This window comes from Rhinolophus sinicus, linkage group LG10, assembly GCF_036562045.2.
Source record: "Rhinolophus sinicus isolate RSC01 linkage group LG10, ASM3656204v1, whole genome shotgun sequence".
Taxonomy (NCBI): Eukaryota; Metazoa; Chordata; class Mammalia; order Chiroptera; family Rhinolophidae; genus Rhinolophus; species Rhinolophus sinicus.
The window spans coordinates 41,311,329-41,337,340 of record NC_133759.1 but is presented as its reverse complement, the minus strand read 5'-3'; the positions used below and the strand labels follow the sequence as shown (position 1 = coordinate 41,337,340).

Genomic DNA, 26,012 nt, shown 5'->3' with positions numbered 1-26,012 from the left:
TCAGAGTTCAAAGAAAACAGACAGTGGAGAGTATTTTTAAGTTGGAGAATTCCTGGAAGGTTTCATGGAGGAAGTAGCATTTGGACTACTGTGGGGAAGAGATGGGATAGGAAGGAGGTAGAGCAGCCTCGGCGTGAACAAAGAGCCTGGTGAACCTGGGCAGAGTACGATATGCCCAACCACAGGTGATGCCAAGAAGGGGAATGAAGGCTGGGATCACTAGTGGGAAAGATCAGTAGTGGGAAAAGTAAGTCAGGGCTGTGTCCAGGAGGCCGTGAATGCCGAGTCAAGACTTTTACATTTATTATGTAGGTCAGAGCTTCTCCTGCTTTCCCACCAATGTGCCCTTAACAGGACAGTGGCAAAAATAGCATTCTTGAGGAAGGGGTGAATAGGTGGAGAACAGGGGATATTAGGGCAGTGGGGCTATTCTGTATGATACTATAATGGTAGATACGTGACTTTATGCCTGTGTCAAAACCCGTAGAATATACAGCACAAAGAGTAAATAAACCCAATGTAAACTATGGACTTTAGTTAACAATAATGCATCAAAATTAGTTCATCAGTTTGTAACAAGCGTACCTCTCTTAACGCAAGTGTTAATAATAGGGGAAATCCAAGTTAATAATAGGGCAAATGTGTGTGCTTCAGAGGTGGGGGGAAGGGAGACGGGGAAGACTTCATGGGAACTCTGTGCTTTCTGCTCAATCTTTATGTAAACTTAAAACCACTAAAAAAAAAAAAGAATCTATCATTTTTAAAAATAGCATTCTTTTCGCCATAAACTATACTAGTAGTGCAATTTTAAGGATTTTTATATTATATCTTTATCACATGAATTTTTTTATTCTATTCATTTCCACAGAAAGAGCTATTTTAACATTAAAATTTCCCCCAAAACTTTTCAATAAAATAGATGACTCATAGGGATATGATTCCTGCATTAAGCATGGCTTTGTTGAAGTCATGTGTTAAAGTGAAACAAAAGAAAAATAAATCAGTAAAATGATGAGCAACCAATTTTTCTTGCAGCACAGATATTTTTGCATCCTTATTTTCATTTCCCAGTCTTCGTACAGACGCATATACACTAACTTTAACTCACCTAGTCAACCTTTATTTTGTTTGCAATAGACATAATGAGAAATTGCTGATAAACTCACTTTTATGTATATTACAGTCGAGACAAGAGAAGGTATATTTTGATATGAAAGCAATTTATACTAAGAAAAATGGATAGCGAAATGTGAAATAATCATGCTGAGGACATGGGTGAAGTAAATGGAGTGACCTGGGTTAGGTAGGTTTAGATGAATTTTGATAGAAACGATTTGGTTCGATGGGTGCCCCTGTCATTGGGAGCACAAGCCTTTTCTTTTTGGATGTCATTGAGACCTCAGTATGACCTTTAAGCTATCACCAATGTGCGTTCCTCTTTTTTGGCGTGTAGTATTTACAGTGTAACACCGATAACTTAAGATTGTTTGGGGACTTATTTATGTAGGTAATTCAGACATGTGAACCCAAAGGGTGCCTCATGAGTCCTCTTGGAAACACGGAAACACATTCACAGGACTAGTCTCCTTATTTGTGTTTTCAAGGCACTTTGTTTTTCTTACGAAGACCACAACTGGAATCTTTAACCTCATGCAATAATCAGGCTTTGAGAGTAAATTCCTTAGCTCTCCACTTGCTGGGAAAATACAAGAGACCCATTCCCAGATACCCCTAGGAGAGCAGGCCTTCGTCCATAAACGTTGTCATCAATGAGAGAATAAAGAGAATATCAACAGAACAGGGTTTCTGGGTCAGTCTCAAGTTTGAATTCTCTGCTTACTAGCTGTTGGACACTGGGCAAGTCACTTTACTTCCCTAGTCCTAGCTTTATCTCTAACATGGGGATAATACCTTGGGTTACATGGAATAAAAGGTGGAATATGTCTGGTATGTAGGAGATACTCAATAAATATCAATATGCTTCCCCGTTTCCCTACCTCTTCTGCTAAAATTTCACAGCCGCCTCATCAATTCATTTAGTATTGAAGAAATAAATGTTTCATGAGCACCTACCATGAGCCAAGCCCTTTGCTAAGTTGTGGGCATATGATGGCAAATAAGACATGTAAGCCTGTGATTTCAGGAACCCTAGAGTTTATGAGCAGTTCATTTCTTTGTCTCCAATGTCAGCAGCCTCAAATTCCCACAGCTCTCTACTGGTGTTTTTGACCAGAGTTAACGTTTAAAATATTTTGTGACTGCTTTTTTGACACCACTTTGAATAGTGAACTGATTTGAGATAAACCAAGGCAGGCAGCTTCCTATTGCATAAAGGTTTAAAGTCTACACACGCCAGTCACTCACAAGTCCGCATTAAATACTTAGGACCAAAATCTCAGGGTTTTATTCTACTTACTGTGACTACAGATCGTATTTAGAAAAATGCATGTGGCATGTATTATCGTAAGGAGGCAATTCATGAAAGGAGTTATTCAGTGACCTTAGAATCCTTATCAATGTTTTTGCCTTTGTCTTTTATATATTTTCTTGTTCCTATTTTTGTTTTGTTTTGTTTTGGGTTTGGGAGTGGCTTAAAATTAATGCTGGGCTACAATCTCATTTTAACATTCTCACATTGATAATCAAATATGTCCACATATCTCTAACCTCTCCATTCTATGGGGAACACTTTCTCCTCTTTAAGGAAAGCTGTCTACACAGAAAACAAAAAATGTTTGAGTAACTTTTGATAGCACAGAAGGGATCTTCCCTTTCTAAAAAGATTCATTTTGGTATTACTTTAGAACAAAGTTATTTTATAACGCAGTTAAATAATAAAATCTTACCTAAATTTAATGTACCAACTCTTCTGTCACACAAAAGCATTATAAATGGAAATGGAAGAGTAAAATTTTCATCCTAAAGAGAAAAATATTTAGGACCTCTAATTTCAAGAAAGTGAAATTGGCCCAGAACTCTATAACAAGAAACAAAGAAGGACCCAATAATCCCAGTTCTGAATATTTATCTGAAGAAACCCAAAACACTACTTCAAAGGGACATGTACATCCATATTCATTGCAGCATTATTTACAGTAGCTAAGATATGGAGACAACCTGGTATCCATTAATGGATGAATGGATAAAAAAAAAGGTGGTACATATGTACAATGAAATATTACTCAGCCATAAAAAAGACTAAAATTTTGCCGTCTGCAACAACATGGATGGACCTAGAGGGAATTGTGCTGAGTGGAGTGAGGCAGACAGAGAAAGACAAATGCCATATGATTTCACTTACATGTGAAATATAAAGAACAAAATTAATGAACAAACAAAACAGAAACAAACTGATAGATACAGAAAACATTTTGATGGTTGCCAGATGAGAGGGGGGTTGGAAGGATGGGTGAAAAGGGGGAAAGGATTAAGAAGTATAAATTGGCAGTTACAAAATAGTCATGGGGATGGAGGGTGTAGCATAAGGCATACAGTCAATAATATTGTAATAACTATGTATGGTGCCAGGTGGGTACTAGATTTATCAGGATGATCATTTCATAAGTTATATAAATGTCTAATCACTATGTGGTACACCTGAAACTAATATAATATTGTGTGTCAATTGTAATTTAAAAATGAAACAATTATCTAAATAAATAAAGTCATTAACAGACTGGATTGACCATCTTCTGTGGAAGATAGTGAGAGTAGGCTATTCACAGGACATTTATAGGGGTACACTGTATACATCCATAGTATCATAGGGTGCACTACTGTGATATCCATGTAAGGGGTGACTTCCTTCCTGTAGTAAAACAACCTGGACAGCACTAAGAAGGTGGTTATGGTCTCTTCTTTCATTGTGATGATCTAGATGAGCTCACTTTACCAAACCGTCAGTTCCCTTTCTGTGTGTCGTTAGAGGATTGCCCTGTCCTCCAGGACCAACTTCATAGCTACTGTTTTTCCCATTTCAGAAATTACCATGGTTGACACAGAGATGCCATTCTGGCCCACCAACTTTGGAATCAGCTCCGTGGATCTTTCTGTAATGGACGATCACTCCCACGCCTTTGACATCAAGCCGTTCACCACCGTTGATTTCTCCAGCATTTCTGCTCCACACTATGAAGACATTCCATTCGCAAGAGCTGACCCAATGGTTGCTGACTACAAGTATGACCTGAAGCTCCAAGAGTACCAAAGTATGATGTTTATTTCCACTTTTCAGATGACTAAGATCAGAATTGGGCTAATTTCAATAATACTAGAATAAGGGCTCCAGAAACTAAAACTCTATAGCGAAGACATTTACCATCCATTTATCTATGGCATGTTGGGTGTTCACAATATACCAAAAAGGAAAGCAGTGTGTAAATACCCCAGATCATTCTTTCCTTTTTTCACTCCTTCCTTCCCTTGTCTCTTCTTTCTTTTCTTGCTTCTTCTTAGGAGTATTTTCCAGCATGATTACATTGCCAGGTTTATCTCAGGCTAAGAGTCCATCACCCAGACTTTGAATTCTTTTGGTCACTTATAAGTTAATAAGTAACAGTTGGCTACCTTATATAACTTATCACCAAATTACTAAATTATAATCCATGTCTTCTAATTCTGACATTTGAGAACCTATTTTCAGCACAAATTTAAATGTTGACATTTTAGCCTCTTGATAAATCTTCATGCCATTAACTCAATTCACATAGAAATATCAGACTCAAGAAAAACTAAATCTGCACTTTTCAAGATAAAATAAATTTCTGTGATGCTATTTCCTTGATTTTTATCTCTGTGTGCTGATATGCTGGTTTTCCAAAGCCACCACTGTGTAATTGGCAACCATTGTTTGACAATAAGTAAGAACTTCCTGTATTTCTAGGCTTTTTAAAGATAAATGATAAACTTGGTTATACTTATGTGTGTGGTTTTCAGTTACAACCTGACGTGGGAATTAAATAGGCCTGATCCTAACCAGCGAAAATGTAGAGCTTACTCTCCATAGGTTCTCTCACTCTCTATCAAAGACCATTTTACAAACCACCTTTTCTGACTCAACACTGACAGTAACATGGTCTCTTATTTTTCATGTACCTTCAAGCTTGGCTCACTATTACCTTTTCATGGCAATGTTCCTTCGGTGTTCCTTTTGCAAGAGTCGTTTAAAAATACTTCTAAAGTGCAACATTTAAATAAAAATATACAATTTAATATTGTGAAAATGCCAAATACACCACATTACGTAGCAAAATAACCTCAAATATTATCTGTCGCCTGTTACAGCTTTAGTATTACGGGGTGTTGGAAGATCGTAGAAGCACAGTCTTAATTCTTTTCCCAGTTTTATTTTTACAGATGAGGCTCAGAGGTGTTGTGACTTGTCTGTGATTACAAAGCCTACTGTTTCCTCTGTTTTTCATGTTCCATAATGATGCTTTTATACATAAATAGTAAAAGACGGCATTACGGTATACTATAGTGACTTGCCCTATTGCCTTTTTTAGCTTTGTTTTTTCATGTGATAATGACCTGCTCACATTTTTCTATACACAGGTGCAATCAAAGTGGAGCCAGCATCCCCACCTTATTATTCTGAAAAGACTCAGCTCTATAATAAGCCTCATGAAGAGCCTTCCAACTCCCTCATGGCAATTGAATGCCGTGTCTGTGGAGATAAAGCTTCTGGCTTCCACTACGGCGTTCATGCTTGTGAAGGATGCAAGGTAAAAAAAATATTTTTCTTTCTTCAAAGACTTTGCCGAAAATTTACCTATTATTTCATTTCCTGTTGCAAATTCATGACAAAGAATTAAGATAACATTTTCAAACCTTTTATTTTGTAAAACCCATTTTTCAAATGATATATTTGAAAACCTAAAAAAATTGATAAAAGCAGGGCTACTTTGCCTCGTTTTCCTTTCTCCAAATTAGTTCTATGAGCAACTGATCTAATTCAATCTTTGCATCTTGCAGATTGTTTTTAAAAAGTGACTTGAGTTAATTTTGGTATGTGGTAACAGATAGCAGTCTAGTTTCATTCTTTTGCATATGGCTTTCCAATTTTCCCAGGACCCATTTATTGAAAAGGCTTTCTTTTCTCCATTGTATGTTTTGGACTCCTGTGACGAAAATTTTTCCCCATCTATATGTGGGTTTATTTCTGGGTTCTCAATTCTGTTCCATTGGTCTGTGTGTCTGTTTTTCTGCCAATACCATGTTGTTTTGATTATTGTCACTTTGTAGTATAATTTAAAGTCAGGGAATGTGGTAGCTTTGGCCTTGTTCTTTTTGCTCAGGATTGCTTTGGTTATTTGGGGTCTTTTGTGATTCTATACAAATCTGATGAGTTTTTGTTCTATTTTTTTTAATGCCATTGGGCTTTTGATGGGGATTGCATTAAATCTTTATATTGCTTTGGGTATATGGCCATTTTAACTATGTTGATTCTTAACTCAAAATGGATGAAAAACCTAAATATAAGGTGTGAAACAATAAATTGCATAGAAGAAAGCACAGGTACTAAACTTATGGACCTTGCATTTAGAGAGGATTTTATGAATTTAACCTCAAAGGCAAGGGAAATAGAAGCAAAAATAAATGAATGGAACTATATCAAACTAGAACGTTTCTGCACTGCAAAAGAAACCATCAACAAAACAAAGAGGCAACCAACCGAATGAGAGCACATATTTGCAAACAACACTTCTGATAAGGGGCTAATATCCAAAATATATAAGGAACTCATACAACTCAACAAAAAAATCCAAACAATCCAATTTAAAAGTGGGCAGAGGACCTGAACAGACTCTTCTCCCCAGAAGACATACAAACAGCCAACAGATATGTGAAAAGATGCTCAGCTTCACTGGCTATTAGGGAAATGCAAATCAAAACCACAATGAGATACCACCTCACACCTGTGACAATGGCTGTTATCAATAAGTAATAACAAGTGTTGTAGAGGCTGTGGAGAAAAAGGAACCCTCATACACTGCTGGTGGGAATGTAAATGGTACAGCCACTATGGAAAACAGTAGGAAGTTTCCTCAAAAAATTAAGAATAGAATTACCATATGACCCAGCAATCCCTCTTCTCGGTATCTACCCCAAAAATCTGAAAACATTTATCTGTAAAGATATATGTACCCCTATGTTCATTGCAGCATTATTCATGGTGGCCAAAACATGGAAACAGCCAAAGTGTCCATCGATAGATGATTGGATAAAGAGTGGTACATACATACAATGGCATATTACTCAGCCATAAGAAAAGATGAAATACTGCCATTTGCAGCAACATGGATGGATATTGAGGTTATCATGCTAAGAGAAATGTCAGACAAAAAAAAGATGAGAACCATGTAATTTCACTCATATGTGGTATATAAAACTGAAAGCAACAAATGAACAAGACAAACAAGCAAAAACTCATAGACACAGACAACAGTTTAGTGGTTACCAGAGGGTAAGGGGGTGAGGAGATGTTACAAGAGGGTAAAGGGGGTCAAATATATGGTGACAGAAGGAGAATTGACTTTGGTTGGTGAATACACAGTACAATATATAGATGATGTATTACAAAATTATACACTTGAAACCTATATGATTTTACTAACCAATGTCACCCCCAATAAATTTAATTTTAAAAAACTAATAAAAAAAGTGATTTGCTCAAGGTGTCATGGCAAGATAGTGATGAGCTGGCCCAGAACCCAGATTTCCTGAATCTTCCAGTGTTTTGTTTTCTCACTATACCATGTAATAATTTATATATGTAAAGCTTGACAGATTAGATAGATGATAGATAATCTTTATTTGAGCCTTAGAACAGTCCTGTAAGGTTGAACTTATTTATGGCTACTTTGCAGATGTAGAAATTAAGAATTAGTGAGACTTGCCCATGGTTATCCATTAGTAAGTGGCAGGGCTAGGACTAGAACATATATCTACGTCTCCTAAAGCAGTGGCCTGCGTTTTCTTATTCAAGCATCAGTTTGAGCCATATACACGTACTATGGACAGGCAAAGAGATATAACTATTTTGGAAAGGAAGTACTGTTTCTCATAACCTTTTTCTTTGCGAACAATGGCATTTTGGAAAGTTCAAACATTTAGTAATATTCGGCCCAATTATTAAGAAAATGTTAATTCACTCATTTTAATATGTGGTTTCTTAAAATAAGTTTAATATTCTAAGTGAATAAAATAGTAATAAAATAGTTTTTAGTATATACTCCAGGACTCAGGACAAATTGTTCATATTTACCTTATAAAAGAAGTATTTATCTTTTATGAATTTTTATAAATATAAATTTTAAATAAATATTATATATTGTATAATATAAAATATTGTTAAAATATTTATCTTGTAAAATAAATACTGCTTATATAAGACAGGTTCAATCCTCAGTTGGGCTTTTTATTCAGGGTAAAGATATACAATAGCATTTAGGTAGGTATTAGAACATCTGGGTTCCTAACTGGATCATGGGACAAAAAAGGAAGTAAAATAAATATTTATTGAATTTCTACTATGCATCAGATATTGTGCCAGATGCTTTTGGATGTATCATTTTTAACCACCTTTTGCCTAAGTTTTCACATCTATAAAGTGATGGTGTTGAGTTAGATGATCTCTAAAATTTCTGCAATTCAGTTTATTACTCAAAAGGCAACCTTATAAAGTGAAAAGAGACAAGCTAGTAGTCACCTGGGCCGCTTGCCCAAAGCCACTAGCCAGTCACATAAACGCTTTACCCTCAGTCACCTCATGTATAAAATGACTTGGTTAGATTAGCTATCCAAGGTCTTACTCACATCTAAGGTCTAAATTCCAAAATGACTGCTTGTAAAACTACTGGCAAGAGATACTTTCATTTAAAACACTAAAACTCACTCATTATGTTATTAAAACCAAACTGAAATATCGTGCTCTTATATGATTCATTATATCTAGTTAGTTATTTAAGATGTCAGTGAGTAGTAAAAATGTCATTTTGTTGAGTTAGAGTTATACAATTTTTTAGTGAGTAAATTGTTGCTAAATTCTGACAAATATCTGAAGAAACCATTCAGTTTGGTCATCTTGGTAATTTATGTTGATAAATAAAAACAGTATGATTGGTTAAGTTTCCACAATAAATTATTGTATTTTAGGGGCTGATAAAGCATTTAGAAAACTAGAACATTTAAGCAAATTGTTTTACCATGATTCTATTAGTCATATATTTGTGGAAAGTTAACATTACTGAGAAGAGCTAAAAATTGAAAGACAGAAACATTATCAGTAGTTAGTTATGATGATGAAAGCTATGTTCCGAGAGCACAAAAACTTTGGTGGTAAAAGCATGCAAAGAAGAAGCAAAAATTTTTTAAAAAACAAAGAGGGAGGAGAAAATCCTTGTGGCATCAAGTGAGGAACAGGAAGGGTTCTAAGGCAGAGATGGAGAATGAACACTTAATAAAACCTGAAGAATACATGGGAATCCTTAACCAACCATAGATAAACAAATAAAAACAACAGAAGAAAATTAAGAGTATTGCATACTCACCTGCAGTAACTTGCAAACCGTCCAGATACGGATTACAGACTTCCTAGATTAAAATGCAATAAAGGACACCTGAAGCTGAAGTTGAATACTATTGAATGTCAACTATAATTAAATATATACATATATATATGTGTGTGTATACACACACACACATATATAGTCGCAGGATGTGGAGCACAGCATAGGGAATGTAGTCAGTGGAATTGTAACAGCTGTATATGATGTCAAATGGGTAGTAGATTAGGGGGGTTCACTTTGTGAGGGGTGTAAATGTCTAACTATTAACATTGTTTTGTGCACCTGAAATTAATAAATAAAAAAACAGGTAATAAGTAAGAACATAAATCAGTGAATGAATGACATTTCCATTTGAGAATTAAAAATATAAATGTTCATAAGTGCAAAAAAAATGCAAAGAAGGTTATGCTATCTTTGGAAGGGAAAATAGACATCTACTCATGTTAAAGATGAGAATAAAAAAATGTTAGTGGAATAATATAATTTGACTTCTCCAAGTATAAGTCAGCAATTCTCAAAGTAAGATCTGGAGACCCCTAAAGATCCCTAAGACTCATTCAAAGCACACATGAGATTGAAACTATTTTTATAGTAATACTATGTTATTTACCATTTTCACTCTCATTCACTCAGGAGTATAAGTGAAATGTTCTAGAAGATACATGACATGGAATTATAATATAGCTCTGATGACTAATGTAATGTTTGCCTGTACATTCTAATACATAATAATTTCTGTTTTAATTTCTAGTCTTGTAAATATTAGTAAATATAGCCCACATAAATTAAAGCTCTTTGAAGTACTCAATTTTTAAGAGAGTAAGGGGTCCTGAGTTCAGAAAATTGGAAAACCACTGTTATAGGGCATCAGGCTGAAGAAATACTCATTCTACGCTACTTTGGAACTAAACACAATTGCTGCCATACTCTGAATTCAGCTAAATTAGACCAGTGACTGGCAATAATCGAAGCTCTCTCCTTAGCTTATCAACAACTCTCAATGACATGCCAGGAAAGTGAAATTAACTAATGTGTTCTACTCACCTGTTTGATTTTCTGAAAGTTACTTTGACAGTTTAATGTTTGCCATTGCAATAGAATATAGGATATACCCATAATTAAAATACAGTTACCACAACAAATCCGCAGACTGATTTACGGATTGAAAAGAATCGTTATATTGCTTAAGATAGCTGTTAGTAGGCCTTCTTAAATGATTTTACAATGCCAGTGAAACAGGTTTATATTAGTAATTCTTGCCAAAATTCAAATACAAATAAAAAGTTTGGGTTTCTAGTGAAATGAAATAATGGCATATTCTTGAGTGTATTAATATTATAGACTTAGGTAAAATATAACCTTTGGCTACTAAAACATATAAATACCTTAGAGCTTGCAAAGCTGTCTTTTTTCTTCTTCTTACAATTTGGACACTTATTATTTTCTCTAATAGGTTTTATCATGTTTTTGTATCTTTAGTGAAAGATCATTTTAGAACCATAGACTTACCTAAAGATATTTACTTAAATACACTCTCCATACAATAGAATGTAATCTACTTCTGTATTTCTGTGTAAGAACCTACCTCAGGAGGAGTTTTTAGTGTATGCCCACCTGCCAGTGGTAGCTCATTGGTTCAGCTCCTGTGTGCCATGCACTTCATAGGAAAGCTGAATACAGGGCTTTTAATCTCATTGTAGAATTAACAATAGCATTCTTAGTTCTCACTGCACCTGGAGTTTTGTTAAAAGTAAAGCAATTAAGGAGAGATGGGGGAAAATTGTTTTAAAGGCAAAACCAACAAAAACAGGCATCCCCTTCTCACTGGCAAATATGAAACCTCTTGAATAAATAATACACAAAACAATTTTCTGAAATGGTGACTGATGCATCTCCATCACACCAATTCACAGACTCCATGATAATCATAAATGTAAGTTTTTGGGTGCTTGCTTCGGCAGCACATATACTAAAAAGTAAGTTTTTGAAATTGCAGATTGTTTTATGGACCCTGAAATAATACATAAGAGTGTTGTTAAAGAGTGTTTATCAGTCTTTGAAACTTTGGAGGAGGCTGCTTCATTCTTCAAATCAATAATTTTACAGAAAGACACTTAGTAATAGCCTATATCTTCCTTGCTGGATTTCTTGAGAGAGTCAAATGACAGGAAAATAGTTGGTTATAATGAAGTTGGTGTTTTAAAGAAAAGTAAGTTCTAAGTGGTGTGCGGAAGTCTGTACGAGTATATATTCAGTTCAAGATTTTATGTACATATACGGTGCATATGATATTCAGAATGATTATCCTTTAACATTGAAAGACCCCGAATCATCACAAAAAGAACGTGATGCACTGTGAAAGACATCATATGAGTCAAAACAAAAATTTGCATTATAAGGTTAAACTTAAATAACGTAATTCTCTCATCAAAAACCTTCCTTTCCAACCATGCCAAATAATGGAGCACTCTGGGACCTGCCTCAATGTCAGCTAGCCAGGCAGCATTTTCAATCACTAATATTAGTTTTAAAAAGTGAAGATCAGAAAAGCAGTCAAAGAATATCATAAAACATACATGATCACAATGGCAAAAATCAAAACAAAATTTTCCCACAAACATTTTCAGTGAGAACAGTTCAGCACATTAGCCTTCTATTAATAAGTAAAAAAAAAATCCTTTTTAACATTCAAAGGTCCTCAGAACCTTTTGAGAATTAAGAAGGCTTTGACTTCCATATACATATACTTCCATATACAATATACAGGACATATTTTTTGCGAGATCACTGATCTCACGAGAGGTAGGGCGAACTCTCAACAACAATAAAACTAACAAACAAACTAGTCCTAGGTCTTGAGCTGTGAGCTGAAGGCACACTTAGAGGGGCGGGATTTCCCTCATGATAGATGCCTAGAGGAGTACTGAGATGCAGCACTGCTGCAAAGGCAGGTGCCTGTTGCAGTATTTGGAGCCATCAGTGAGGAGGAGCTCAGTCTGGAGCTTTTGAATTCAGCAAGAATTCTCAAGGGAATCTAAAATAGTCATAAGTAAGTGGCACCCCTAGCTTCCAACAGAAGCATCTACAAATTATTTTTGGAGGAAAGAATTCCCACATTAGACCCTGTAGGGTTCCCATAGTTTGAGGTCAAGAAACGAGTTCAAAATAAAATATCAGCAAGTACATAAAAGGCAGCCGACTTGAATGATATTCATCAGAATTAAAATACAAAAACGGAGTTAGATCCCTCAGCCTCTACCCAAGGAAAGCAAATATTGGGATTGCCTGATACAGAATATAAAACAGCTGTATATGTTTAAAGAAAGATGGCAGAATCACAGCAATCAACAAGCAACACTAGACTATCAAGAATGAGTACCACGTTTGCCCGAAAATAAGACCTACAGGACAATCAGCTCTGATGCATCTTTTGGAGCAAAAATTAATATAAGACCCAGTATTATATTATATTATATTATATTATATTATATTATATTATATTATATTATATTATATTATATTATATCATATTATATACCTGGTCTTATAGTAAAATAAGACCGGGTCTTATATTAATTTTTGCTCCAAAAGACACATTAGAGCTGATTGTTTGGCTAGGTCTTATTTTCGGGGAACAATGAGAGTGAAATGAAAATGTTTATAGGTTAAAAAAAAAGACTGAAGTAGTCCACCATGGGATGGAAAGATATTTGTAACACCTATATCAGACAACAGATTAGTATCTAGAATACATAAAGAATGTCTAAAATTCAATTTTAAGGAAAAGACAATCCATTAGAAAACTGGGAAATGAAAAATCAGGGAAGTACAAATTAAGATCCTACTCAGATTCTATTTTACACATTCTACATTATCAAAACTTAAGAAGTCTGACAATAACAAGTGTTGGAGAGAATGAAACTCTCATAAACTGCTGGTGGGAGTGTAAACTGATATAATCACTTTGGAAAACAATTTGACATTATCTTATAAAATTTCACATTCAAATATTATACAATCCGAAGCTCCACTCCTGGAACTCTTGTACATATGCATCATAAAATATTTACAAGAATATTTACAGAAGCACTGTTCATAATAGCAAAAAATTGGCAACTCAGACATCCATCAACATGAGAATAGGTTAATAACTGTGGTATAGTCTTATAACAGGATATTATGTAATTGTGAAAATGAATAAATCTTAATTTCACAAAAGAAAGAAACCTAATATAAAATTTTAAAAAATGAAAATAAAAAAAATCTACATGAAGTATGATACTATTTAATAAAGCCCAAAACAAGCACAACTAAGAAATGTATTATTTAGTTTTACATATTACAATATGTAAAACTATATTTTCTTAAAGGTCAACGAAACAATAAACACAAAATTGAGAATGATTACTCTGTCAAGGGCACACGGTGCTCAGGAGCTGGATAGGAGAAAAATGCATAAGTATTCTGGTCATGATTTTAAATCTTGGGTTGGACGATGGGCTCATGTGTGATAATTATCTTATTACATTTTACAATTACATGTATTTTCTTCATGTTTGTAATTAATATTACATTTACTGAGATCACCAAAAAAAAAAAAAAAAAGGAAAAGAGTAGGCCAATGGCCTATAATATTTCAGTCATAGTTTAGGACACAAAATACCAGAACTGGAAGTACCTCCTCATTTTACAGATGGAAAAGATAAGGCCCAGAAAGGAAATTATCATGCATCTCGAATTCATTCAACAGTTTTTAATGGAGCACTATTGTTTGTGTTTGGGTTACATCCAGGGGTGTAAGATACCATCCCTGCCCCAATAGAGTTCACAATTTTAATTGGCCAGTGGGGGAGGGGCAGAAAATAAATACAAATATAATAAGTAAATTATATGGTATGCTAGAAAGTCGTAAGTGCTATCAGAAAAAAAAAGAAAAAACTAGAGCAGAGTAAACGAGATCAAGAGTTCCAGAGGCGGGGTGGGGGCAGTGACAGGTCACAGTATTACATAGGGTAGATTAGCCTCATTGAGAAGTTGAGGTGGTAGCAAAACTTGAAAGCCATGAGGGAACTAAACAAGTGTATATTTAAAGGAAGAGCTTTCCACAGGAGAAAAGGAAGTCAAGAGTGACTTCAAGGATTTCGGCTTGAGAAAGTGCGAGGGTGGAGTTGCACCAACTTGATGGAAAAAGCTTCAATGAAGTTAAGTTTGCAGGGTGAGATCAGGACTTCATTATTGGACATGCTGGGTTTGAGATGACTGTTAGATTTCCACATGAAGATATCCAGTAAGCAGTAGAGCATCTTTGTCTAGAGTTAAAGACAGAAATGTGGAGAAAGGAAACGTGCATGTCAGTGGCAGAATCGATACTAGTTCAATGCTTTTTGTACCAAACAGGACCATATCAATTTGGAATTAAGAACTGAGTTTCATGAAAATGAACACAATAGAAATGAATACGAATGCTGTGAACAAAAAGAAATGGAGTTAGAAAACACTTCTGATTAGAATTTTTTTCAGGTCTTTTCAAAAAATATAAATATAACAGCGTTCAATTAGCCTCAAATTGGCATATTTGCTATTTTGGGATAGCAGTTGATTTTCTGACGATGTATGTATTCTTGTGTTATTTTCTATTATTTCTTTTTGTTTGTGGGCTGCAACGATTATGAGGCACTCTTTCAACTGCATAAATAAATGAAACCAATTCTGTAGGAAATTATGCAACATAGAGCATTCCAAAACGTTATCCACATGTGGATTTTTATTGGCCCTGATCATATTTTAGAACGAAATGATTATAACTTTGCCAAACTGCTTAGCACAATTTTAAGGGCTGGGGCATGCTGTTGGAATGGTTTGCAGAGAGACTGAACGGATTACATGGTGTTTTATTCACATTACATTAAATCCAGAGCACTTCTTAGAGCACGCTGAGATGTGGAGCCAAAATACATTGAATGATATTAGTTGGACGTGGTCACTGTCTAAGAGCTAAAACAGGACACTGGAGCTCTCCGGTTCTTTATTTTATAGCAAAGAAAATTGAGTTGCAGAGAGGTTAAGTGACTTCTCTCAAGTCACCAGTGACAGAACTGTGTCAGGAACCTATCTTTTCCGATACCCAGGCCAAAGCTCCGTGAACCATAATGCTCCTTCCATATGTCCCGAAGTCCTAAAATGTGCTTCTTTTTCTCATCATCCCTTTGCAGGGTTTCTTCCGGAGAACAATCAGATTGAAGCTTATTTATGATAGGTGTGATCTTAACTGTCGGATCCACAAAAAAAGTAGAAATAAATGTCAGTACTGTCGGTTTCAGAAATGCCTTGCTGTGGGGATGTCTCATAATGGTAAGTGAGCACTGAACACTACCTACTTCATAACTCGCATTATGGCTGCCAGATCAGTAGACACTAGGGCCATTGCTGAAAATATGCACAGTTTTTCCACAGAAGGCCAGATTTTAGAGTATTGCATGCTGATAAAGCTTTTCTAATTTAAGTTGGACTTTTTAAGCTGTTAGTGCAGTGTCCTTTGTGGGGTTGGACATCTGCCATCATGGGAGAAAAGACTTGGATCTGGGAAGTGATGGACATAACTGTAGTATTTTAAAACAAATGTAGTGATTATTGTGATTAATTTTTACCTGGCTTTAATAGTATGCAAAACAGAATTACACTTTATGTGTATCAGTAGTTTCTTCTTAGTTTAAATGTAAGAAAATTCTGCAGATTTCTGGATATGGAACTTTAAGTGGTGTATCAGAATTTATATTTATATACTTTTCTTTTGCTCTTGGTTATGCAAAGGTATAGCAGTGGCCTTGATTTTGAGGAGCATACAGACTTGTGGATAAAGCAAATACTTTAACGTTCCACAAAACTTCAGTGTCCACAAAAACATAAGAGAATAAAACTTTCTACTTTATAAACCCCATATCTAATGTTTTCATAAATTAATAGAACTAAATCAGTAAAATCATGGAAAATAGACCTGTTTGAAGAAATAGTTTTTGATTTCTGTTTAGCTATGATTGGTTAACTAGCTCACAAAACAAATTTTGATGTAATTTGATATTATTGTATTTGTTAAGTATCAGTTCTTTAAAAATTCATTACGGGCTCAAGAAATGTAAAATGCCAAAGTGATCAAATTAAATCCAAAGTCTCATTTCATTGCACATCCTGTTTTTTCTTTCTTTTGCCTTCACCTCTCTCAAAATTGATCTAGCAAGAGGATAATCTTTAAAGTCAATCTTCATCTGTAAGGCCTCCAAAGCATCTGTATAAATTATATTTTTGTTCCATCTTGCTGATATTTGGTTTCAACAGTGGAAATCATCAAGATATTTGGGAGTCACTAACTGGTTGATACACTACCTTTTAAAAATAGTTTACAAAGTTGTATTTTTCTCATGAATATGTGTCATTTCCTCTAAAGGCAAGAATGTATTATGAATAGATCTATTAGCTATACTAGACAGGATGGAAATTTAAGCCAACTTGCCTCAACAATTAATTACATGTGCTGTGTAGCAGTATACAACTGCAGTTATTGATTGCAAAGTAATTTGCTCGTTTGAGTCCATCCATTTCCTTTTTATTTCCGACTTCATAAAATATAAGGGCAAGTTTTCAAGTCAAGAGTTGTATTTTGGGTGATACAATCAAGTTGCAATAAACTTATTTTATCTTTATGAAGAAATCTTTGACTTTGAGGTCATTATCTCTAAGACTGTCTAGTAAAGCATGCCAGTTCTGCTTTCAATGCTATTTTTTGTCCTTAAAAAATTGCCACTTCATACATTGATATGAAATGTATTTCCTGTTGCTTGTACACATTCATGTAAAAATATATCTCCTATTGCTTATTATTTGTAAGCAAATAATATTTAAAACCCAGCCTATATGGTATTGAGAGTATAATTTTTTCCCCCAGAAAATGAAAGAAAGTTATCGTGAACTGAATAAGGTCATCTTTGGACGTCATGTGACCATTAGCTTATTCTATTTAGAAAGGGGAGCTGTCTTGATAGGGAGTGTTCAGTTAGTTCTTCGTGAAAAGGCAAAAAAAGGAAAAAGGAATTAAATGTCATGGCATCAAAGACGTATGCAGTTCAACACTTACAGGATTGCAAACATGACTAAGAAAATCCCTTCTCGCAGGGTTTTATAGAAATATGTTTGCTGCCCACAAAAGAAAACATTCGTTTGATCCACACACAAGGGAAACTCAACAACTGGGTTTTGCCTATTTCCCTGATGAAGGAAACATTTCCAAATACAAAGTTTTCTAGGGGATCTTAGTCACTATTTAAAATTCATTGCTGCAGCCAATATAAGACCCACAGGAAAGAGGTTTCCATTCATATAGAATGCCTTTTTATTAATATTTTATGTGAATGGACCTCAACGTAATAACCCACCAACTTATCAAAAGGGGCTTCTAGTGTTATACCAAAATCAGCACCTCACTGTTTTCAGTAGGCACAAAAAGAAATGAACGTCCCCCAATCTAAATTCGCTCCATTCTCTGTTATTTTTATTTCTGCTCTGAGGTCTCTGTTTAGTCCATTCTATGTGTTTAGCTTCCCCATTAGCTACCCACTCCCAGCTTTAAAGGAGGCTTTTGAAGTACCCTTCAAGGGGTGCTAAGGACCCTCGAGAATATTGGTGGAAAATCATTGAAATTAGTGACTACTAAGACCGTTGGCCTTTGAAAATTATAACCTACCTCACTGAATTTTCCACTTCTCAACGAGCTGTTCCATTTCTTATAGACAATGTCACAGTCTTCCCAAATATTTAGGTAGCTCGCATCTGTCAGTTGCCTGCATTTAAAAGTATCCACCTATATGTTTTGGTGCCATAAAAATATAATTCATATGCCTAAATCAGGTCTTCTATGTGTTCTGATAAGTTACTCAGTAATTTAAGACAATCCATTTGATGATCACATAATGATGTAGCCCCAGAATGCAAAAACAGTCTGAGCTGAAGAAAGTATAAATGGTATGGTTGGTAAATGGTATGTGGTTCCATCCTCAGATGGACCTTACATTTTGATTGTGACGTGCAGCCTCAACATCGCAGAAGGACAGGAATTCAGCATTCTTCTGGTTGGAAGCTTCTAGTTGTCTCTCAAATATCCATTTTCAGAATTGGGTAGAGAAAGCACCCAGGTGTTGGGCTGATGTGCTTCGGGAGCCAATTTTTTGTTTTTCTGTAATTATCAAGATAAATACACGTTGCAGTGATTTTGGCCATTTAATAATCTATCATTTCTAGACCATGGGTCAATCCTGCTGATTGCTCCAAAGTCTTCCTGAGTTGTCCCAAGCACAGCCAGTTCAGTACCCTGTCCACACACCTTTACAGGAAGGCTCCAAATACAAGTAAAGCAGAAATAAAGAGGCAACTTCCTGGGCTACCCAGAATTAACTTACTAAGGGATCATTGCATCAGCTACTATTTGTTTTACATTTTGAATTAGCGAAGCTGGTATCTACAGAATCTTGATAAAAATACTCTCATAATATTGCTTCTTCATTTAGATGGGCACTCACACATTTTTATAGACTTTCGAAGTATAAGTTTTGTTCTCAATTTCTGCTGTCAAAATCTCTGGCATTAATCATATTTTAATTGTGTTCTCTTCATTTTTAATGGTTTAGTCATTAAAAATTTGACTAGTCAATATTTCATATTCAAAGCTGCTTTTCATGTATGAACTAAATAATAAAATAATAAGTGTAGGCTGTGCATTTAAAAAAATAATCTGAAGTAGAGAAGAATTGGCTTATATTACTCATAAGTCATTCAGTTAGGTTTCCCTGTGCAATTGAGATGTGAAAATAATGCTTTTCATAAATATAAAAATTAGTGAAACTTCAGCTTTGCTGATTAGGATGTCCTATTATATAATTTTTTTAAAAAGCTGACAGCTTAAAAATAATTTCCCAGTGGTTTCATAAAAATAAAAAAATAAAAAAATAGTTGCACAACTTTTTGTGGCACTCAGCATTTTAAAGATAATTCTCTCCTTCCTTGTAAACAGAAGCTCTAGTGTATATTACAAAAAAGAAAAGCCTGAATGGCAAATAAATTTAAACTTCAACACGTTACTCTCTTTTTCTTTAGTCATCTTTGTGGTATAACAGAAAATTGCCCCAATGTTAACTTTCAGGAAAATATAGCAAAGTCAAAAGTCCTAATACACATGGTAGCTGTCACTCAAACCTGCCTGGCATTCATGATTGTCCACAGTCTAGCCTCCCCCACCTGATTCCACTGCCTCTCTTTTTCCTGAAATATTTCAGGCAAACGGTGTACTTTGCTGTTCCTGGGAAATGCCCTAAGATGGAATACCTGGGCACTTTTGTGTTTTATGTCCTTTGGTTCCTTGTCATAATTCGACCTGGCACTTCAAATGTCTTCTTCCATGTGACTTCTAATTCCCCATCCTTCCTCTTTGTGTATTACACCTTTCCTTGACACTGCATTGTGCTTTATAATGCAAGGGAGTGATAAGATCGCTGTTACCAAAAGCCAAACTACTGCAGACAACAGTACAAAGGATAACTGAGAGAGGGAAAAATCAGGGAAATTCGTCAGAACACCAGTGCAATATTATGAGCCAAGACACTGGGATGGGTGAGAAGAAATAGAATTAAGAGGAATATGAGAGTAGTGACCAATGAATACAGGTGTCTGAGGGGGACAGTGGTTGTCAAAGATTATTCAAAGTGTCTAGTTTGGGTGATAAAATGAATTAACAAAAAAAAGAAAACAGGAAGGAGAGACAGTTTGGAGGGGAAAATCAAAAGTTCAGGTTTATGTTGTATTTGAGTTGCTTATGGGCTATCCAGCATCCATGTTCAAGGAATACAGGAGGAATGAAAAATAATGATCCAGATCCAGGAAAGAGTAGGCAGGAGTCATTTATACATTTTGTGAGTTAGAGAGAAGATTGAACAAAGAACAGAATATAAGTGAAGGACAAACGGCCATCAAAAAGGTCTGGAAAATAGCAAGCAGAAAGATAGGAGAACCAGGAAAGCAGAAACCAGCATAAGAAATTTTTAAAATAAGAGGGTGGAGAGGTCAACAGGATTCAAGGCCGGGAGAATGCAGGAGAACTCAAGTAGAAGATGTATTATACTTAAAAAGAGGCCCCTAGACCTGGCTGTGAGAAAAGCATTAGGGACTTTTAAGAGCAACATTTTGGTAAATTTAAATGAGGTGAAAGCTAGATGCAGTGGATTGGGAAGTAAATAATAAGTGACAAATGTAGACGAAGAGGGAAGACCACTCTTTCAATAAGTTCAGTGGTGGATGAAAGATAGCATGAAGGGGAGGTAACACTAGGGTCAGAACCTTAAACACCTACTTAGGTGGAGAGGAAGGAGCTAGTAAAGAGAGGTGCATGAGGAGGAATAATCTGTGTATGTATAGGGTCTGCCCTATTAAGACACGTCCTTTTCATCCTGGCCCCCACCGCCCGCATCCAATCTGCCTAACACGGTGTCTTGAATCAAACAGGTATTCAATGAATGAATTAAATAATGTCAAGTAAGGCTTCAGGGAATGAGAGATTGAGTCAGAAGGTGAGGCAGTAGTGTTGCTCTACTTTGAAAACAAACCTAGGCAAATGTTTAAATGTCCTCTACAAATAGTTTGAAAAATGTTACCCCTACATTAAAAATTTAAATATTCAGGCTGCTCCTGGTTTACTTTAGAGAAGCTAGAAAATTGGAGTTATTAGATTGCCAAATTCTGCAAAACTTCAAAATGCACAGGTATTTTTTGTTTTTTTAATCAAGAGAGGTGGAAAAACATAACTTATTGGCAATAGCCGTATGAAAAGCAATAGTGTTGTATAGGTCTTATTTATATGATAAGGCTTTTGCAAAGTAACCATGTTAAAAGTGGGGGAATGGACCATGAGACATTACCTTACTAATTGTCAAAAGCCTGAGATGATAGCAAATTCACCCCTTAGGTGTTGAAAGACAAAAATATTTTTAATAAGACTCAGCTTATTTAATTTTTCTATCTTCTTTTGATTTGTTACTTTGAAAATCTGTTTTAATTTATCTTTATACTTAAGTAGTATTTGTCACTGATGCTTCTACAATTAAGTATATGTTTTTAAAACATGTCATTAATTGTCTTTAAAAAACATTGTTTCTAAGTGCTATACCCAGATCCAAAGAGCAGGATATCTAAATATTCATGTGTTTGGAGTTTGTGTGTTCAGTAAATCAGTACTAAATACACAATGCTGAATCTGTCATATGCTAGTTCAGTAAAAATGGATTACATAATGGTATACTGATATACTTTCACCAGAAATTAATGAATCACTACCAAACTTAGTTTTCCTGAAGGGTGTGTATTGATTCTGATATTGACAGTTTTTTAAAACTATATAAATTCTCTGTAGGTGATTAATTATCCCAAATATGACACTGAATGCCAGTATTCTGGAAGTTGCTCTATATGACATGTTCTAGGTCTGTAGAACAGATAGCATGTGTCTTTTTTTATTTTTTCAGGGCCTCAAAGACTAGACAAGTACTGCTTTAAAAAGAGAGATGTTCCCCAGTATTCTGTCATCAAGGTTTATAGAATTTTATAGCTAAATTTAGAGCTAAAGGAAGAAATCTTTGGGGATTTTTTCCAAGCCCCTCATTCTATAGATAAAGCAAGTGAAGACCTGAGAAGTTAAGCCACTGAGATCGTTTTTCACTGAGCTGAAACTAGAAAGTAGACTTCCTGACTATCTGAACTGCAGTGTTCATTCCGTTGCCTTCTAGAGAAGCCAAAAGTTCTCACTCAGTGACGCATGGAGCATTTCCCTTCTGTCTTTTAAGATTAATCAGCAGTGGTAGAAGATTTGCAAAAATATACCTGTATATGGGTACACTCAGCCTTTATATTTCTGGTCACCAGTCTCTAGAATTTTGATCTTCTATTTCTAAGCTTTAACTTCAGTCCTTTCAAAAACAGTAGTCCAAAGAGAGAATTCTTCCCTCTTTTGGTTCTCAGATTCTCCACCCAGTGAGTGGTTATAGGTTCAAGAATTGCTTCACTAAAAAACACCATTCCCTAAACTAATTAAAGAAAGAGAGACAGAGATATGGATGGATGGATGGATGGATGGATGGATGGATGGATGGATGGATGGAGAGATTAGGTTTTCAGGGTTTGTTCTTCACCTGTGGTAAAGAATCTAGGTCAGTGTGCCATGGCTACCATCCTGGTCTATCTCCAACCCACAGCGACCGTAGTTGCCTTAGACCTCTTCATCTACAGTAATAAAAGCTGCATTCATTTAGCATTACTATGTGCTGGGCACTGTGCTAAACACTTTCTGTGCCTTGTATCATCACCTCACATGAGGTTGGTAGATCTTATTAATGGGACTCAAAAGCAACAAAATAAAATCAACTTTTTCTCCCTTAAAACTGCATACAATTAAAAAATTATATTTCTTCTACCACTTCAGATTTCCATATATTTTATGCAAATTTAGTCCTACCAAATGGAATGTATTTTTCATCTCTTTTGTTGGACCTCTGGTATGTAAAAATGCTAAAATCACTTATATATTAGTTGCACTGATAGTTAATTGAATCTGATTTGCAGCATGAGCATTTAATAATATAGAAAATTTGTTCTTAAGATTTAGCCTTTTGGGGAACTTCAACTTACAAATTTCACATTTTATTTAGGTTGTAGCAAAAGGCTTTTGCTTTAATATCTCCTAATTCTAAAATTATGTTTAAGTTCTTTTGGCCATTTTGTTAGGTTATGGAAAAGCAGAACTAGTGACTGTAACAAGTGACTATCTTTGGATGTTTATTTTAAATTAACTTTTTGGATTACCTGTTAGGAAAAAGTGCTTTCCTAGGTATTTAAACTTTTGTGTGTATTTATAGTATATTACCTGTGAAAAAGTAACCAGAGCCTAGATAACCAGATCCTAGGTAAACAACTAAAGTTAAAGAGCAGAAGATTGTTGGTGATTCTAACTACCTCTGTTTCAGTATATGACTCTGATTTTCTCCAAGTTTTACACCAAAATTTCTTCTACTCTAAATATGGTGTAATTCTTACTGGGTGCTCTCTTTCATGATCACTTTCCCAAACTTCCCAATGTACAGACTGTCTCATGTTCTGTTTTCAAACTTGATATTTTGGAGTTTAATTCATCAAGCATGTATTATACATCAAGTATGTATATACAACCCAAGTGTTCATATTTGGATGAATGGATAAAGAAAATGTGGTATATATACACAATGGAATATTATTCAGCCAGGAAAGAAGGAAATCTTGCCAATATGGATGGACTTTGAGGGCATTATGCTGAGAGAAATAAGTCAAATGGAGAAAGACATATACCATATGATCTCATTGGATATGGAATCTAAAAACACAAAACAAAACACCCTAAGTCATAGATGCAAAGAACAGTCTGGTGGTTACCAGAGGCAGGGTGTTGGGGTGACAAAATGAGTGAAGGGGGTCAAAAGATACAAACTTCCAGTTTTAAAATAAATAAGTCCTGGGGAGGTAACGTACAGCATGGTGACTGCAGTTAATAATACTGTCTTGTATGTGTGAAAGGTACTAAGGAAGTAAATCTTAAAAGTTCTCATCACAAGAAATAAATGTGTAACTATGTGCGGTGACAGATGTTAACTAGCCTCGTTGTGATCATTTCACAATATATACAAATACCGAATCATTATGTTGTACACCTGAAACTAACATATTGTCATATGTCAATTAGATAGCAATAAAAAAAATTTAAATAAAACAGTACTGTAAGCACCTGGAATGAGGTGTGATAACTAGTAAAAAAAAAATAATTAACAATAATATTTTGCAGATAGTATTGGTAGGGAGAGAGAAACATATATTTGAGTTGAAAGAGTTACAAACACATGATTTTTTTCCCTCAACGTAAGCCTTGTAAACCTCTCTTAAATGTTCCTCTTTGCCTTTCTTTCTTTAGTTTTCTTCTTTCACACTTCCTCACCCCACAGGAAACCAAATGTTAAGGAAATTGTCTTTCTGACAAACATCATTAAGTGATAATCCTGAAGAGTCAGGGGAATCATTATGGCTTCTCTCCACTAAATATAAAAGTACTCTCTGGCCTAATAACGTGAAACAAAGCGCCATCCCTCTTTCTTTATAACAGGGACAAAACAGATTGTACAGACTCCCTGAGAACAAAGTCTGCGTCTGTACAACTTTGAATTCTGCACAACTCCTTCCTTTAATTCATGAAATGTGTTGATCCTTTTAGCGCCTGCCCTTATTTAAAGTGCTGGGGATACAAAGATGAGTAAGACATTGTCCCTAGCCTCCAGGATGTTGTTCTAAAGTGGGACAAATAGGCGTGTAAAATAAAGTGCGGGGTGAAATATGCATGAAGGGCTGTTGGAATATAGGGGAAGGAATAATGAACTCTGCTTGAAGGTATCAGAGAAAGTCTCACAAAGAAGGTGACATTTGAATTGGGTCTTGAGGGATGGGTGGTAGCTGACTCTCAATTATTTGTAAGTAAATATACTTCCCTTTCTTTGTTGAACTCTTAGATTCTTTCACGTTCCTGGCAAGATCATACATTACTTTTTTAATTAAAGAAGTGAACAATTTAATTTTTAGTGATCATCTGTGCTATTGCCGTGGAATAAAAATGTGAGCATTGTTGTAGATAGAAACCAGGACTTGAGATTGGTAGAGGGGAGGAAGGGCTCTTACCCTGTGGGCGTTAGGACTGCGGGAGAACAGTGTGCATTAGGAACGGCAGTATTTCAATGATTCATCCTGTCATTTCTCTTCCTCTATAGCCATCAGGTTTGGGCGGATGCCACAGGCTGAGAAGGAGAAGCTGTTGGCAGAGATTTCCAGTGATATCGACCAGCTGAACCCAGAGTCTGCTGATCTCCGGGCCCTGGCAAAACATTTGTATGACTCATACATAAAGTCCTTCCCGCTGACCAAAGCAAAGGCGAGGGCCATCTTGACAGGAAAGACAACAGATAAATCAGTTAGTTCTCTTCTACTGTCTTCATTTGGGGTGGCTGGGTTTATTGTTATTATTGTCGTTATTGTTGTTACTGGTTTTTCCTTTGAGGAAATGATTTCCCATGTTACACACACATATGCAGGGTACTGTTCAGCTGTTGGCTGTTACATATGGCAGGCCTGAGTCTGAAACACAGGAAAGGAAATGTTTTCAGATAGGACAAGTAAAAACTATTTTGAAAAGGACAAAAGTCCTTCAGGTTTTCCTAATAAATTATTTGAGAATAGTATAAAAATATATAGGTCATCTTAACTTTAATGAATGAACTAAAAAGGCCCTTTCATCCCAGCACCCCCGTCAGGATCTGTCTCTTTTCTTGGCATCAAAGTAACTGA

The 26,012-nt window shown here is 35.4% G+C and overlaps 1 protein-coding gene and 1 long non-coding RNA gene across 7 annotated transcripts in view; one reads left to right on the top strand and one right to left on the bottom strand.

Annotated features, from left to right (window-relative positions):
* The window catches only part of PPARG (peroxisome proliferator activated receptor gamma), a 123,018-nt gene that overhangs the window by 70,631 nt on the left and 26,375 nt on the right, over window positions 1–26,012 (top strand). For all 6 annotated transcript variants that reach the window (XM_019732688.2, XM_074312974.1, XM_074312973.1 and 3 more), the window contains 4 exons: window positions 3,981–4,208; window positions 5,554–5,723; window positions 15,782–15,920; window positions 25,439–25,638. In XM_019732688.2, the coding sequence (XP_019588247.1) occupies window positions 3,981–4,208; window positions 5,554–5,723; window positions 15,782–15,920; window positions 25,439–25,638 (737 nt within the window). The remainder of the gene's footprint in view (window positions 1–3,980; window positions 4,209–5,553; window positions 5,724–15,781; window positions 15,921–25,438; window positions 25,639–26,012) is intronic.
* Window positions 14,777–25,479, bottom strand: LOC141567225 (uncharacterized). The gene is made up of 3 exons (XR_012489694.1): window positions 25,350–25,479; window positions 18,629–18,792; window positions 14,777–14,878 (listed from the first exon to the last, which is right to left on the bottom strand). It is a non-coding gene; the product is annotated as an uncharacterized LOC141567225 (long non-coding RNA).